At 39.6% G+C, this 12759-nt stretch overlaps 1 protein-coding gene across 4 annotated transcripts in view; it reads right to left on the bottom strand.

Moving 5' to 3' along the window:
• immp2l (inner mitochondrial membrane peptidase subunit 2) overlaps window positions 1–12759 on the bottom strand; it is a 162195-nt gene that overhangs the window by 124627 nt on the left and 24809 nt on the right. For 3 of the 4 annotated variants that reach the window (XM_029697043.1, XM_029697041.1, XM_029697044.1), the window contains exon 2: window positions 2083–2220. In XM_029697043.1, coding sequence (XP_029552903.1) covers window positions 2083–2217 — 135 coding nt within the window. In that variant the 5' untranslated portion in view covers window positions 2218–2220. Of the gene's footprint in view, window positions 1–2082; window positions 2221–2962; window positions 3035–12759 lie in introns of those variants that run through there. The other variant, XM_029697042.1, reaches the window with a different exon arrangement.

Raw genomic sequence — 12759 nt, 5'->3', positions numbered from 1 at the left:
CTGCAGATCCTAACGAGGCAGCCCGCTCTGTGTCCTCTGTACCTGCGTCTCTTCCTCTTGCAAATAACGGGGATGTTGGTCTTGTCGGGTGTTCGGAGAATGTCCTGTGCGTCCTGCTTGTTGAAGAAAAAATCTTTGTCTAATCCGAGGTGAGTGATCGCTGTCCTGATATCCAGAAGCTCTTTTTTGCCGTAAGATACAGTTGCAGAAACATTTTGTTCAAAATAAGTTACAAATAACGCAAAAAAACCCACATAATAGCACAATTAGTTGGGCGCCTGTTAAACTGCTGCCATTTCTTCCGGCGCCATTTTATATATAAATTTGTATGTCTTCCTGTGCCTACAGATTCACACCGACAGATATGGGTGAAACATACGTCATACCTTTAAAATCTATTGGAGTGGAATGCTTGCCCTGAGCTGTGGCTGTAGGCTAATTAACTATAGAGTCTGACGCCATAGAAGTCTACAGTCATGTCTCGGGGCAAGGGTCAGTACAGAGGTCAATAATCTAAACAACAACACAAACAAGATGATGCACATAACTCCTACAGTACCTTACAGAGTACGTCAGGGTTGGACAAGTTTAGTACTTTCCAGTTTCCCTCAGTTTTGTACCTTGTGAACATGACCCAGTATAATTTTCTCTTTACCCAGTGAATCCACAAAATTAACAATTTCAAGCTCAATGGGAAACACAAGAGGGTTTCTCAACAACCATGACTAACTCTATCGTATACAGTGTAGTACGCCTATAGTCTGTGAAATCCCCCCACAGAAATAATTCATTCTTACAACTTAGTTTGTGTCACTTTATCGAAGAGCTAGTGTGTGACGAAGCCCCACTCCAAGCAGCGGGTGACATGACACAGGAAGAATGATTCATTAAACAGGATGTGCACAGGACATTTCACGCTTGCCGGGGTAATTGACAGAATATCTCTTATCCGTCTGCTGAAAATAAATATCCCATACGAGTGCTGCCAGCCGCAGAATGTATCTGTTACAGTTGGATACGTTATCATTTTCACTTTCAGTCATATTTTACCATATTACATGCTGTATTGTTTCAAAGACGTCTATCTTTCCAGCTTGAAAGCACCCTAGAATTAATAAAAACCGAGAAAAAACAACAACACAGGAGACAAGGAAAGTTAGATCAAATAAGATTGAATTGTTGACCAGAGAATCTTGTGAGCACTGCAGCCTTATGCAAGACAACGCAGGGGTTTTGAAAGGATTCTTGTTTAAACTACCACGGTCTTGTAGGATGAGAGGCAAAGTGAGGCAACTGTCTGTCTACACAACTCGAACATAGCGAAATCCTAACAACTCCAACAATGTAAACAGCCTTCAGTATCTGAACGTATTGACTTACTAATTAGTAGTATGGGAAGAAAGGAGGGAGATCAATAACGATCTTCTTCAGACAAACATTTGTTCTTACATTTCTTTCTTACTTACTTAGAAAACCATGTAAATATACTTGGATGCTAATTACGTCACATGGGACGGTACAAAGAAACTATATCACGCTGTATAGATTCTCTAGTCAACCATTCACAAGAAGCTAAACTGCCATCCAACACTGTCAACAGGGAGGACAAGCCCCAGCCAATGAGGCGAAACCAATGGGTCTCAGTTGCCCGACTGACTTACCTTGATGCCTATATAGCTACAGATGTATACCAGATTAAGTCTGTTTGACAGCAGAATGAAAGATGAACGTGCATTAAATATAGAGGTTTAAAACAAGTGTTTATGTATGTTTTCTTAATGTGAGCAAAGCTGTGAGAGGCATTTCATCACGCCAAGTGTCAACCCAGGCAATGAAGTATGCCTTCTGTTGTATTGTGCGGCTTCTGAATCTGAGTAAGGCTAAATGTCTTCTGTGGCATTTGAAGGGTGGGGTGAGGTAAGGCCAATTTATTCCATTCAATAGAACCTCTTCCTCACTTTACAATATGATACAGTAGATACCTAGATGCAATTAACTCTGTTACAAAAGGACAGTGGGGCTTTGAAAAAGTACAACAAGATCAGTAGGAATTGATGAAGAAGGCGAAAAAGCATGTCTCACCTGCATTGAGGCTCCTTCTACTCGTGCTACATAGGCAAAGCGGTCCAGAACAGTGACAGTTACGGGCACTGCTACGAAAAAGCCGCTCACAAACGCCCGGATATACCTGCGCCCAGCCCCGGCCTGCTGAGCCATCACCTAGGGACAGGAGAACACAGTTCAGCCATCAGAATTGGAACACAGCCATAAGAACTCAGCATGCAACAGCCAATGGAGAATCAGATAGTAGGGAGTTTGTATTGGCAAGAACAGAATGTAATTTCTGTAATTTCTCACTCAAACAGAGAGCACATATTGCATGCAGGCATTTCTCATCCTTCTCTGCCCTCTGTTCTCAAAAACGACAGCAGGACAGCAAGACAAGTGTGAAATAACAGAGTGACAGACCAAAGACCAAAGACAGGCTAATGCATCAGTGGCTTTAAATAACACAACCATCAGGCAGATACTCAAACTTTGTTGTTACTGATTGTGATCGTGAGATACTTTAAAAAGTTTATGCTTCAGAGGCGCATCAAATATTCCTTGGTGGTACTATAGCATGTCCTTACCTATCCTTAGTGTTGCACGCTATACCGAAACTTCGGTACTTTTTCGATACTAGAACATGAATAATGTCTCGGGTACTATATATATATATATATATATATATATATATATATATATATATATATATATATATATATATATATATATATATATATATATATATACACACACACACACACACACACACACACACACACACACACACACACACACACACACACTTTTTTTTTTGTTACTTTCTGTACTTCTGTCAATGTGTCTCACAGATCAAGCCTGTCAGTCAGCGCAACCGATCCCTTACTATAGCGTGCACCGTACCTGCTCCACTTACCCATTGCTAGCCTGCACTGGGAGTCTGGGCTGCGTCATGTTAGCTCCCCACTCATGCTGCACAGAAGATAACACATTTGAATCCGACACGGCATGTAGAAATTTTAAAACTGTTACTGTTCGCAAAACAATGTCCATACAAGCTAGAAGACTTCACAATGCAAAAAGATACCGGTAGCTTCCAACTTTGCAGGCTAACTTTTGTTGCTAGCTGACAGCTGAAGCTAACATCAACTCACTACTCTAGGACTTTGTTTATGGTAATATGCAAACCATTACGCAAAATATGCTGATTGATACAAAAAACTCAATTAAATCCCACATCTCTCCCAAAGATGATCTATTGTGTCATCGAATTGACTGTGCTCCGACGGGCCACCCCCTCTTCTCTCGTGAATGATGTTATTACTGGTTAAAAGACACATTCTTATAAAAAGAAGCTACTTCTATGCAAATGTTGTTGATAAGTACAATTAAATAAGTCCGAAATGGAATGGAAACTGATTGTCTGTCATCTGTAGCCCCATGCAATCAGCCAAAGGAAGTTCAATAACTCAATGCATGCACACTCCTATTGCATATGCATTCACCTGTATTGTGAATAGACCTAGGCTACATCTTAATTTACCCAGTTTATCAATAGAGATTTACGTTTCAAATAAATTATTACCATTATGTTGTTATGGAGTTAGATTGTTTTAACCAAATCCAAGTTGATTGTATAATTTATTAATTAATGCATACATGGCTGTCTCTGAAAAATGTTGACATAAAAAATGTGTAATGTAATGATATTGAACTTAGGGCTGACCCCATTTAGTCGACTGGTCGATAGGCTGTTGGTCAACTGAGATATTCTTAGTCTAGCAGTGGCAAATATATAAAAAATATATTTGGCACATGAAACATCCGTCTGATTCACGCCTGTCTGATTGGACTAATCCATTGCGGAGGCCACAGGGATGACACACCAATATCACCAGTAGTACATTTAGCGTTAATTACCATAATTTGTCATCTACAATGTTTGTTTGGTTATGGTCATTTATGTTAATGCATTTCAATATATTTTTATTATAGTCTTACCGTTCTCATTGTAGGAGCAGACACGTTTTTAGAGCGCACAACCTAAGTTTGGTTTATCTCATTCCATTTATGAGTAAGGACACGGCGTACCTGATTAGGCTACCTGGCCTGTGCGCAAATGTAGGCTTATGAATGTTCCCATTTGGGGATCTGATACGATTTCTGATTGTCTTAAATCAGCATCACTGTGGAGCTTCTCAAAGTACATTTTTATTCGCCTCAAAAAGCAAGTAAACAAAGTCTGTTTTTACATCCATTGAGAATGACAATAGTTCCTTAACGTAGCCTATTTGAAAAATCTTTCCATCTCTCTCCCTTTCAATAACCGCTCAGCATGAAAGGAGAAAAAATGTCATGCTCTGATCTGGTGGAAAAAAGGCCTACCTGATTACTTCTCATCCCTTGCGCAAATAGATTACAGCTGTTTCTGTCTGTCTGGAGCTCACTGGCACAGAAACTCTGGAGGGCCCAGAATATTTTATACAATGTTGCAAGTTTGCTAGCACCAGCTTCAAGCTGTACCCAAGTTCATAGTTGATACACTGTTTCAAGTTCCTTGCAGACAGGCCATGCATATATATATATATATATATATATATATATATATATATATATATATATATATATATATATATATATATATATATATATATATATATATATATTACATTTACATTACATTTAAGTCATTTAGCAGACGCTCTTATCCAGAGCGACTTACAAATTGGTGCATTCACCTTATGATATCCATATATCTTTTTTAATCTGGCTATATTCTACCTGTGGGCTAAAATATTATTATTTGTTGGCTTTATGTAGGCTATTTTTACATATTGGCCAAAGGCAATAGAAGTTACAAATCTAAAAGTATCATTTTCAATTAGATATAATTTTGATTAACCACTTTATTAAAGACTTTCTTATAAATTAAATGAACCTGTTCCACAAAATGTGCATATGAAAATCATAACTGGCATGCAGATCAGTAGAAAGAAATGATACGATTACTTGGCACTCCAAATGGAAAAGGTTGCCGAAAGCTGGTGTAGCCTATTACCGGCAACTTCAGGAGCATAACGGCAGAATCTGTGAAAGCCAGCAGCAGCAGGCAGCGGAAGAAGGAGGGTCGGGTAGGAATCAGTTCTTCTTCTTCCGGTTAAGATATATTAATCTCTGGCTCACTCTTTAGTAATTTGTAGGCAAAGTAGCCTATATATTGTTGATTTTAGTCAAACATAGGGTGTCACTACATGGACAAATACACTAAATCTGGTATCGGTTTCGAAATCAAAATGCTGGTATCATGACAACACTAGTAGCTATTGCTTTGAAACAACAACCCTCCGTGCAAATATTGTTTTCCAATGGCTGGTAAAAATTGTCAACAATATTGTTTCAATATACTTTCCTTGTTATTTCAACTTCCTGCATTAGTGTTGCATCAACCTTTTGGGCTAGTTGGTTGAATGTGCAATAAGTATCCTAAACAGTGTTAATGAATGTGACTGAGTTAGAAGTAAAAGAATAGAAGCCTTTCAACAGAGGAGAACAGGACATAAGAAGACCAGGACAGAACAAGATCCGCCCAAGGACACAACCGCCTAGCCAATTAAGGCCAACCCGCATCACACATCCTCTCAGCCTCTGGCCCCATGACTGCTCTGCTCCAGCCCGAGTCAACCTGCTGTAATGAAGCTAATTAAAGATGTGCTATGCAGAAATCTCTACGCCATTTCCTGGTTGCTAAAATTCTAATAGTTTGCCTAATTTCAGTTTGTGATAAAACAAGAAACTATGGTGTAGAGAATAATTGTACCATCTAAACTGCTGTGAAATATATTTCCCATAACCAAACCTATTGTATTTTCAGCTGTTTGAAGCTGGTGTACAAAACCGAAAGTTTAAGACGCAAAAACAAAACTTAAGAATGAAAGCATAGAAATAGTGTACATAGAACAGATCTACAGCGTCTTAGACCTGCTGTCAATGAGAATGACAGATCTGTAACTCATATTTCTATGTGAATTTGGTCAGGGCGCCCAAAAAGTCACATATTGCAGCTTTAAAAAGGCCAAGCAGAGAGCAGGTGGAGTGAACCTGCACCCATAGCACTCACACAGGGCTGAGGAAACACACACACACACACACACACACACACACACACACACACTTGGCACACATTGGCACACATTGGTTAAATCAACGTTGTTTCAACATAATTTAGAAATTTACGTGGAAAATACGTAATCAATTTTACAAAACTGTTTTGTGAAATTTCAACCACAGGAGTTTGTCATCATGATAACCAAGTTTCAACAGACAAACCTTACATAAAATATGATATAAACAGTCACTATCGGCCTAGGATTCCAACCTTTGGTTGATTTGGTTGATTTTAAATGGAATTTACAAGTTAATACCAAATATGTTGGATTCACATCTCCATTTCAAAGAAAAATCTAAGTTAAAGAATAGGACTGTATTTAATGTTCATTTAAAGTTTGATTTGATTAATTCACAATCTTTAACTTAGATGCTTGGTTGAAATGGAGACGTGAATCCAACATGTGAATTATTAATTTGTAGACAAACTGAATTATATCCTGGCACAGATGGAACTATCCAAGCAGAAGATACATCTCCTTCAAACATTGATATTTGGTTGCGTTGACAATCAAACAATATTCAATATCCCTTTTACAATACAGTAAAAATGTTCGATTCAATTCTCCATCTCAACCAAAAATAAAAAGTTAAAGAATGTGATGAAGCCTGTGGCTCAGATGGAACTATCCATGCAGTAGATCCATCTCCTTTAAATGTTGATATTTGGTTGAGTTGTCAACCAAATACAACCAAACTCAATATTACCTTTGTAATACAAAAAATAGTCTACAAAATCGTTCGGAATATCTGTTGTAGCTTAAGTCATCTACAAAATCCACAATGCAATGCTCTCTCTATGGGCTGGCTAGCTAGCAAATGTAGGTATACACAATAATACCAAAGACAACATCAGCAAGTAATTTAGCTACTTAGCTGTAAAATTGCCTAAACAAACTGCACTACAGTCTACAACGTCACCATATTCAAAATGCAGATTGATGTGCCTCAGAGTAGTCTAACATTCACAATGGCAGATAGACTTTTGAGGAGATGGGAAACGTTGTCCATGCTACGTCAATGGGCAATGCATTCTGGGCAACTCTGGGACAAGGTGCGCTCTCCTTCAAGGAGTGAAGGGGAGTCTATTGGGCGCTAGGTCAAAATCCCAACATTAGCATCAATTTTGTCAAGAAGAAGTGCAAATATTTTCCAAGATGTGAGATAATTAAGTTGCTATCTGTAGTATCGTAAAGTTTAGGAATCGTGACATTACATACTTTCGAGGAAAATAGGCACGTCGACATATACACTGACTTTGAGAAGATATTGCGTGACGATTAGCTTTGCAACCATGTGACGCAGCATGACAAAGTGAACGCGATAGATCGACAGTCTGCTGGGTGGGGCGTTACACATTCCTTTATTCATTGGATTCCTATCTCCTTTCTAGAATATCTCTGGCAACGGCACCATGCAATGCACCCTGGACTAAAGAGGCAGACAAATAGGAAAAATTTGCTAGAGCCTTCGTTAAATTACACATTTCTAGAGGTAGGGATATCGCAAAAATTTGACCAATGGCTCAATCGAGAGAAGACATCATCCCGAGTTATGACATCAGCCAGTATTGAAATCTGACATGTATAATAGATGTTTTTGCGATCTAAAAGTCATATTCCTATTAACTTCCAGTGTAGTGAGAGCGCCTTTATCACAGTACTACGTCATACCGTCCGGATTTCTGCCTGTTTGAAACCCAATATCTAAGATAAACGTGAAAACATGAAATGGCACAGGGAATCGATAGAACATCACTCAGAGATGCACAAAAACAATATAACATTCAAAAATGGGTGAACCTTTCCTTTAAGGCTATCTTACAAACTAATGTTACAGTATTTATTTGACCTTAAAATGAGTAACACATCATGGCCACATTGAGGTTACTGTAACAAATGTATTCTTATGTATTCATAGAAAGCGTGCATGTTCAAGATAACATGCAAAGGTCGCAGGTCTGTGGAAATCTTCACAAACGCTATAATAATCTGCAAAGGCATTGACCATGTACTTGCACCATGTACTTTAATGTAATCTCAACTGCAATCCAGGTCATTTGGTTCTGCTATTAGATGAAGCACAGTGATAAAGCAATTAAGTTGGTGTACAAATAAAACAATATCTGACATTGTTTTCCCATTTGAACTTGTGTCCTTTTAGACGGTTAACCGCACGCACAGTGATAACTCTTTTACAGTTGAGTTGAAAGTTTACATACACCTTAGCCAAATACATTTAAACTCAGTTTTTCACTATTCCTGACATTTAATCCTAGTAAAAAATTCCCTGTCTTAGGTCAGCTAGGATCACCACTTTATTTTAACAATGTGAAATGTCTGAATAATAGTAGAGAGAATCATTCATTTCAGCTTTTATTTCTTTCATCACATTCACAGTGGGTCAGAAGTTTACTTACACTCAATTAGGATTTGGTAGCATTGCCTTTAAATTGTTTCACTTGGGTCAAACGTTTTGGGTAGCCTTCCACAAGCTTCCCACAATAAGTTGGGTGAATTTTGGCCCATTCCACCTGACAGAGCTGGTGAAACTGAGTCAGATTTGTAGGCCTCCTTGCCTGCACACGCTTTTTCAGTTCTGCCCACACATTTTCTATGGGATTGAGGTCAGGGCTTTGTGATGGCCACTCCAATACCTTGACTTTGTTGTCCTTAAGCCATCTTGCCACAACTATGGAAGTATGCTTGGGGTCATTGTCCATTTGGAAGACCCATTTGCAACCAAGATTTAACTTCCTGACTGATGTCTTGAGATGTTGCTTCAATATATCCACATAATTTTCCTCCATCATGATGCCATCTATTTTGTAAAGTGCACCAGTCCCACCTGCAGCAAAGCACCCCCACAACATGATACTGCCACCCCCGTGCTTCATGTTTGGAATGGTGTTCTTCGGCTTGCAAGCCTCCCCCTTTTTCCTCCAAACATAACGATGGTCATTATGGCCAAACAGTTCTATTTTTGTTTCATCAGACCAGAGGACATTTCTCCAAAAAGTACAATCTTTGTCCCCATGTGCAGTTGTAAACCGTAGTCTGGCTTTTGTATGGAGGTTTTGGAGTAGTGGCTTCTTCCTTGCTCAGTGGCCTTTCAGGTTATGTCGATATTGGACTCGTTTTACTGTGGATATACAGTGGGGAGAACAAGTATTTGATACACTGCCGATTTTGCAGGTTTTCCTACTTACAAAGCATGTAGAGGTCTGTAATTTTTATCATAGGTACACTTCAACTGTGAGAGACGGAATCTAAAACAAAAATCCAGAAAATCACATTGTATGATTAAGTAATTAATTAGCATTTTATTGCATGACATAAGTATTTGATACATCAGAAAAGCAGAACTTAATATTTGGTACAGAAACCTTTGTTTGCAATTACAGAGATCATACGTTTCCTGTAGTTCTTGACCAGGTTTGCACACACTGCAGCAGGGATTTTGGCCCACTCCTCCATACATACCTTCTCCAGATCCTTCAGGTTTCGGGGCTGTCGCTGGGCAATACGGACTTTCAGCTCCCTCCAAAGATTTTCTATTGGGTTCAGGTCTGGAGACTGGCTAGGCCACCCCAGGACCTTGAGATGCTTCTTACGGAGCCACTCCTTAGTTGCCCTGGCTGTGTGTTTCGGGTCGTTGTCATGCTGGAAGACCCAGCCACGACCCATCTTCAATGCTCTTACTGAGGGAAGGAGGTTGTTGGCCAAGATCTCACGATACATGGCCCCATCCATCCTCCCCTCAATACGGCGCAGTCGTCCTGTCCCCTTTGCAGAAAAGCATCCCCAAAGAATGATGTTTCCACCTCCATGCTTCATGGTTGGGATGGTGTTCTTGGGGTTGTACTCACCCTTCTTCTTCCTCCAAACACGGCGAGTGGAGTTTAGACCAAAAAGCTATATTTTTGTCTCATCAGACCACATGACCTTCTCCCATTCCTCCTCTGGATCATCCAGATGGTCATTGGCAAACTTCAGACGGGCCTGGACATGCGCTGGCTTGAGCAGGGGGACACTGCGTGCGCTGCAGGATTTTAATCCATGACGGCGTAGTGTGTTACTATTGGTTTTCTTTGAGACTGTGGTCCCAGCTCTCTTCAGGTCATTGACCAGGTCCTGCCGTGTAGTTCTGGGCTGATCCCTCACCTTCCTCATGATCATTGATGCCCCACGAGGTGAGATCTTGCATGGAGCCCCAGACTGAGGGTGATTGACCGTCATCTTGAACTTCCATTTTCTAATAATTGCGCCAACAGTTGTTGCCTTCTCACCAAGCTGCTGGGCCTATTGTTCTGTAGCCCATCCCAGCCTTGTGCAGGTCTACAATTTTATCCCTGATGTCCTTACACAGCTCTCTGGTCTTGGCCATTGTGGAGAGGTTGGAGTCTGTTTGATTGAGTGTGTGGACAGGTGTCTTTTATACAGGTAACGAGTTCAAACAGGTGCAGTTAATACAGGTAATGAGTGGAGAACAGGAGGGCTTCTTAAAGAAAAAATAACAGGTCTGTGAGAGCTGGAATTCTTACTGGTTGGTAGGTGATCGAATACTTATGTCACGCAATAAAAATGCAAATGAATTACTTAAAGATCATACAATGTGATTTTCTGTATTTTTGTTTTGGATTCCGTCTCTCACAGTTGAAGTGTACCTATGATAAAAATTACAGACCTCTACATGCTTTGTAAGTAGGAAAACCTGCAAAATCGGCAGTGTATCAAATACTTGTTCTCCCCACTGTAGATACTTTTGTACCCGTTTCCTCCAGCATCGTCACAAGGTTCTTTGCTGTTGTTCTGGGATTGATTTACACTTTTTGCTCCAGAGTACGTTCATCTCTAGGAGACAGAACACGTCTCCTTCCTGAGTGGTATGACGGCTGCGTGGTCCCATGGTGTTTATACTTGCGTACTATTGTTTGTACAGATGAATGTGGTACCTTCAGGCGTTTGGAAATTGCTCCCAAGGATGAACCAAACTTGTGGAGGTCTACAATTATTTTCTGAGGTCTTAGCTGATTTCTTTTGATTTTCCCATGATGTCAAGCAAAGAGGCACTGAGTTTGAAGGTAGGCCTTAAAATACATCCACAGGTACACCTCCAATTGACTCAAATGATGTCAATTAGCTTATCAGAAGCTTCAAAAGCCATGACATCATTTTCTGGAATTTTCCAAGCTGTTCAAAGGCACAGTCAACATAGTGTATGTTAACTTCTGACCCACTGGAATTGTTATACAGTGAATTATGAAATAATCTATCTGCAAATAATTTTTGGAAAAATTACTTGTCTCATGCACAAAGTAGATGTCCTAACCGACTTGCCAGAACAATAGTTTGTTAACAAAAAATTTGTGGAGGGGTTGAAAAACTTTTAATGACTCCAACCTAAGTGTATGTAAACTTCCGACTTCAACTGTAGGTGACATCTAAACCAAAAATCAGACGTTGATGTTCTATTGGAATTTGGTTGTACTTTTAGATGGTTGAAAGCATAGTGATAACACATTGAGAATTCAACAACATTTTGGCAGTTTTTTTGACTAGGTTAAAATTATGTTGTAATCTCATTGATCAACCAAATATCAAATGAAATTTTAAATTGGTCACACACACACGGTTAGCAGACGTTATTGCGAGTGTAGCAAAAGGTGTGTGCTTCTAGTTCTGACAGTGCAGCAATATCTATCAAGTAATATCTAACAATTCCACAACAAATACCTAATAGACACAAATCTCAGTAAGGAATGAAATAAGAATCTATAAATATATGGACGATATATGGATGAGCAAAAAGAGTACCCAATTCCCACAATGAAATGATGTGGGGTGCCCAGTGAGTATGTAGCCTACACACATTATGTAGCCTGCCCACAGAGCACAGAGCCCTACAGCATCTACCCTAAACAAATGAACGATTTCCGCACCCCGGTATATTTTCGTTTACGTCCTATTAAACACAGTAATCTATTTTCCGAACCCACCATAGGATATTGTAAGACATCAGTTACCATGTGCTAGAGGGAGAGGCACTCCAGCATGGTTGGCAGAAAATCCATTGTAGCATAACAATCCATCCTGACATGAACATATTGCCATTCCTGCACATTAATAGAGTACATAATCCATATCAAAACAAATTGAATCACATAAGGCCTATAGAGCGCTTCAGTGAGGTGTGAGGGTGGCACAGAGCAGCTGTGCTGCATTATGCAGGCTTTCCTCCTGTGCTGACTTCTTGCAGAGTTGTGTTCATGGTAACTGACAACCTTTCATTGATTCATATCAAGCCCTAGCCAATAGGGCTGGGAATTGCCAGGGACCTCACGATACTATCACGATACTGACGTGCCAATGCGATATGTATTGCAATTCTCACAATTCTATATGTATTGCGAATCGATACTGGGATTTTATTTGCAATTTGATGTTCCAAATAGAGTTGAAGTTGGAAGTTTACATACACCTTAGCCAAATACATTTAAACTCAGTTTTTAACAATTCCTGACATTTAATCCTAGTAAAATGTCCCTGT

This window comes from Salmo trutta, chromosome 17 (assembly GCF_901001165.1).
Source record: "Salmo trutta chromosome 17, fSalTru1.1, whole genome shotgun sequence".
In the NCBI taxonomy this organism is placed as follows: domain Eukaryota; kingdom Metazoa; phylum Chordata; class Actinopteri; order Salmoniformes; family Salmonidae; genus Salmo; species Salmo trutta.
This window is presented reverse-complemented; position numbering and strand designations above follow the sequence as displayed.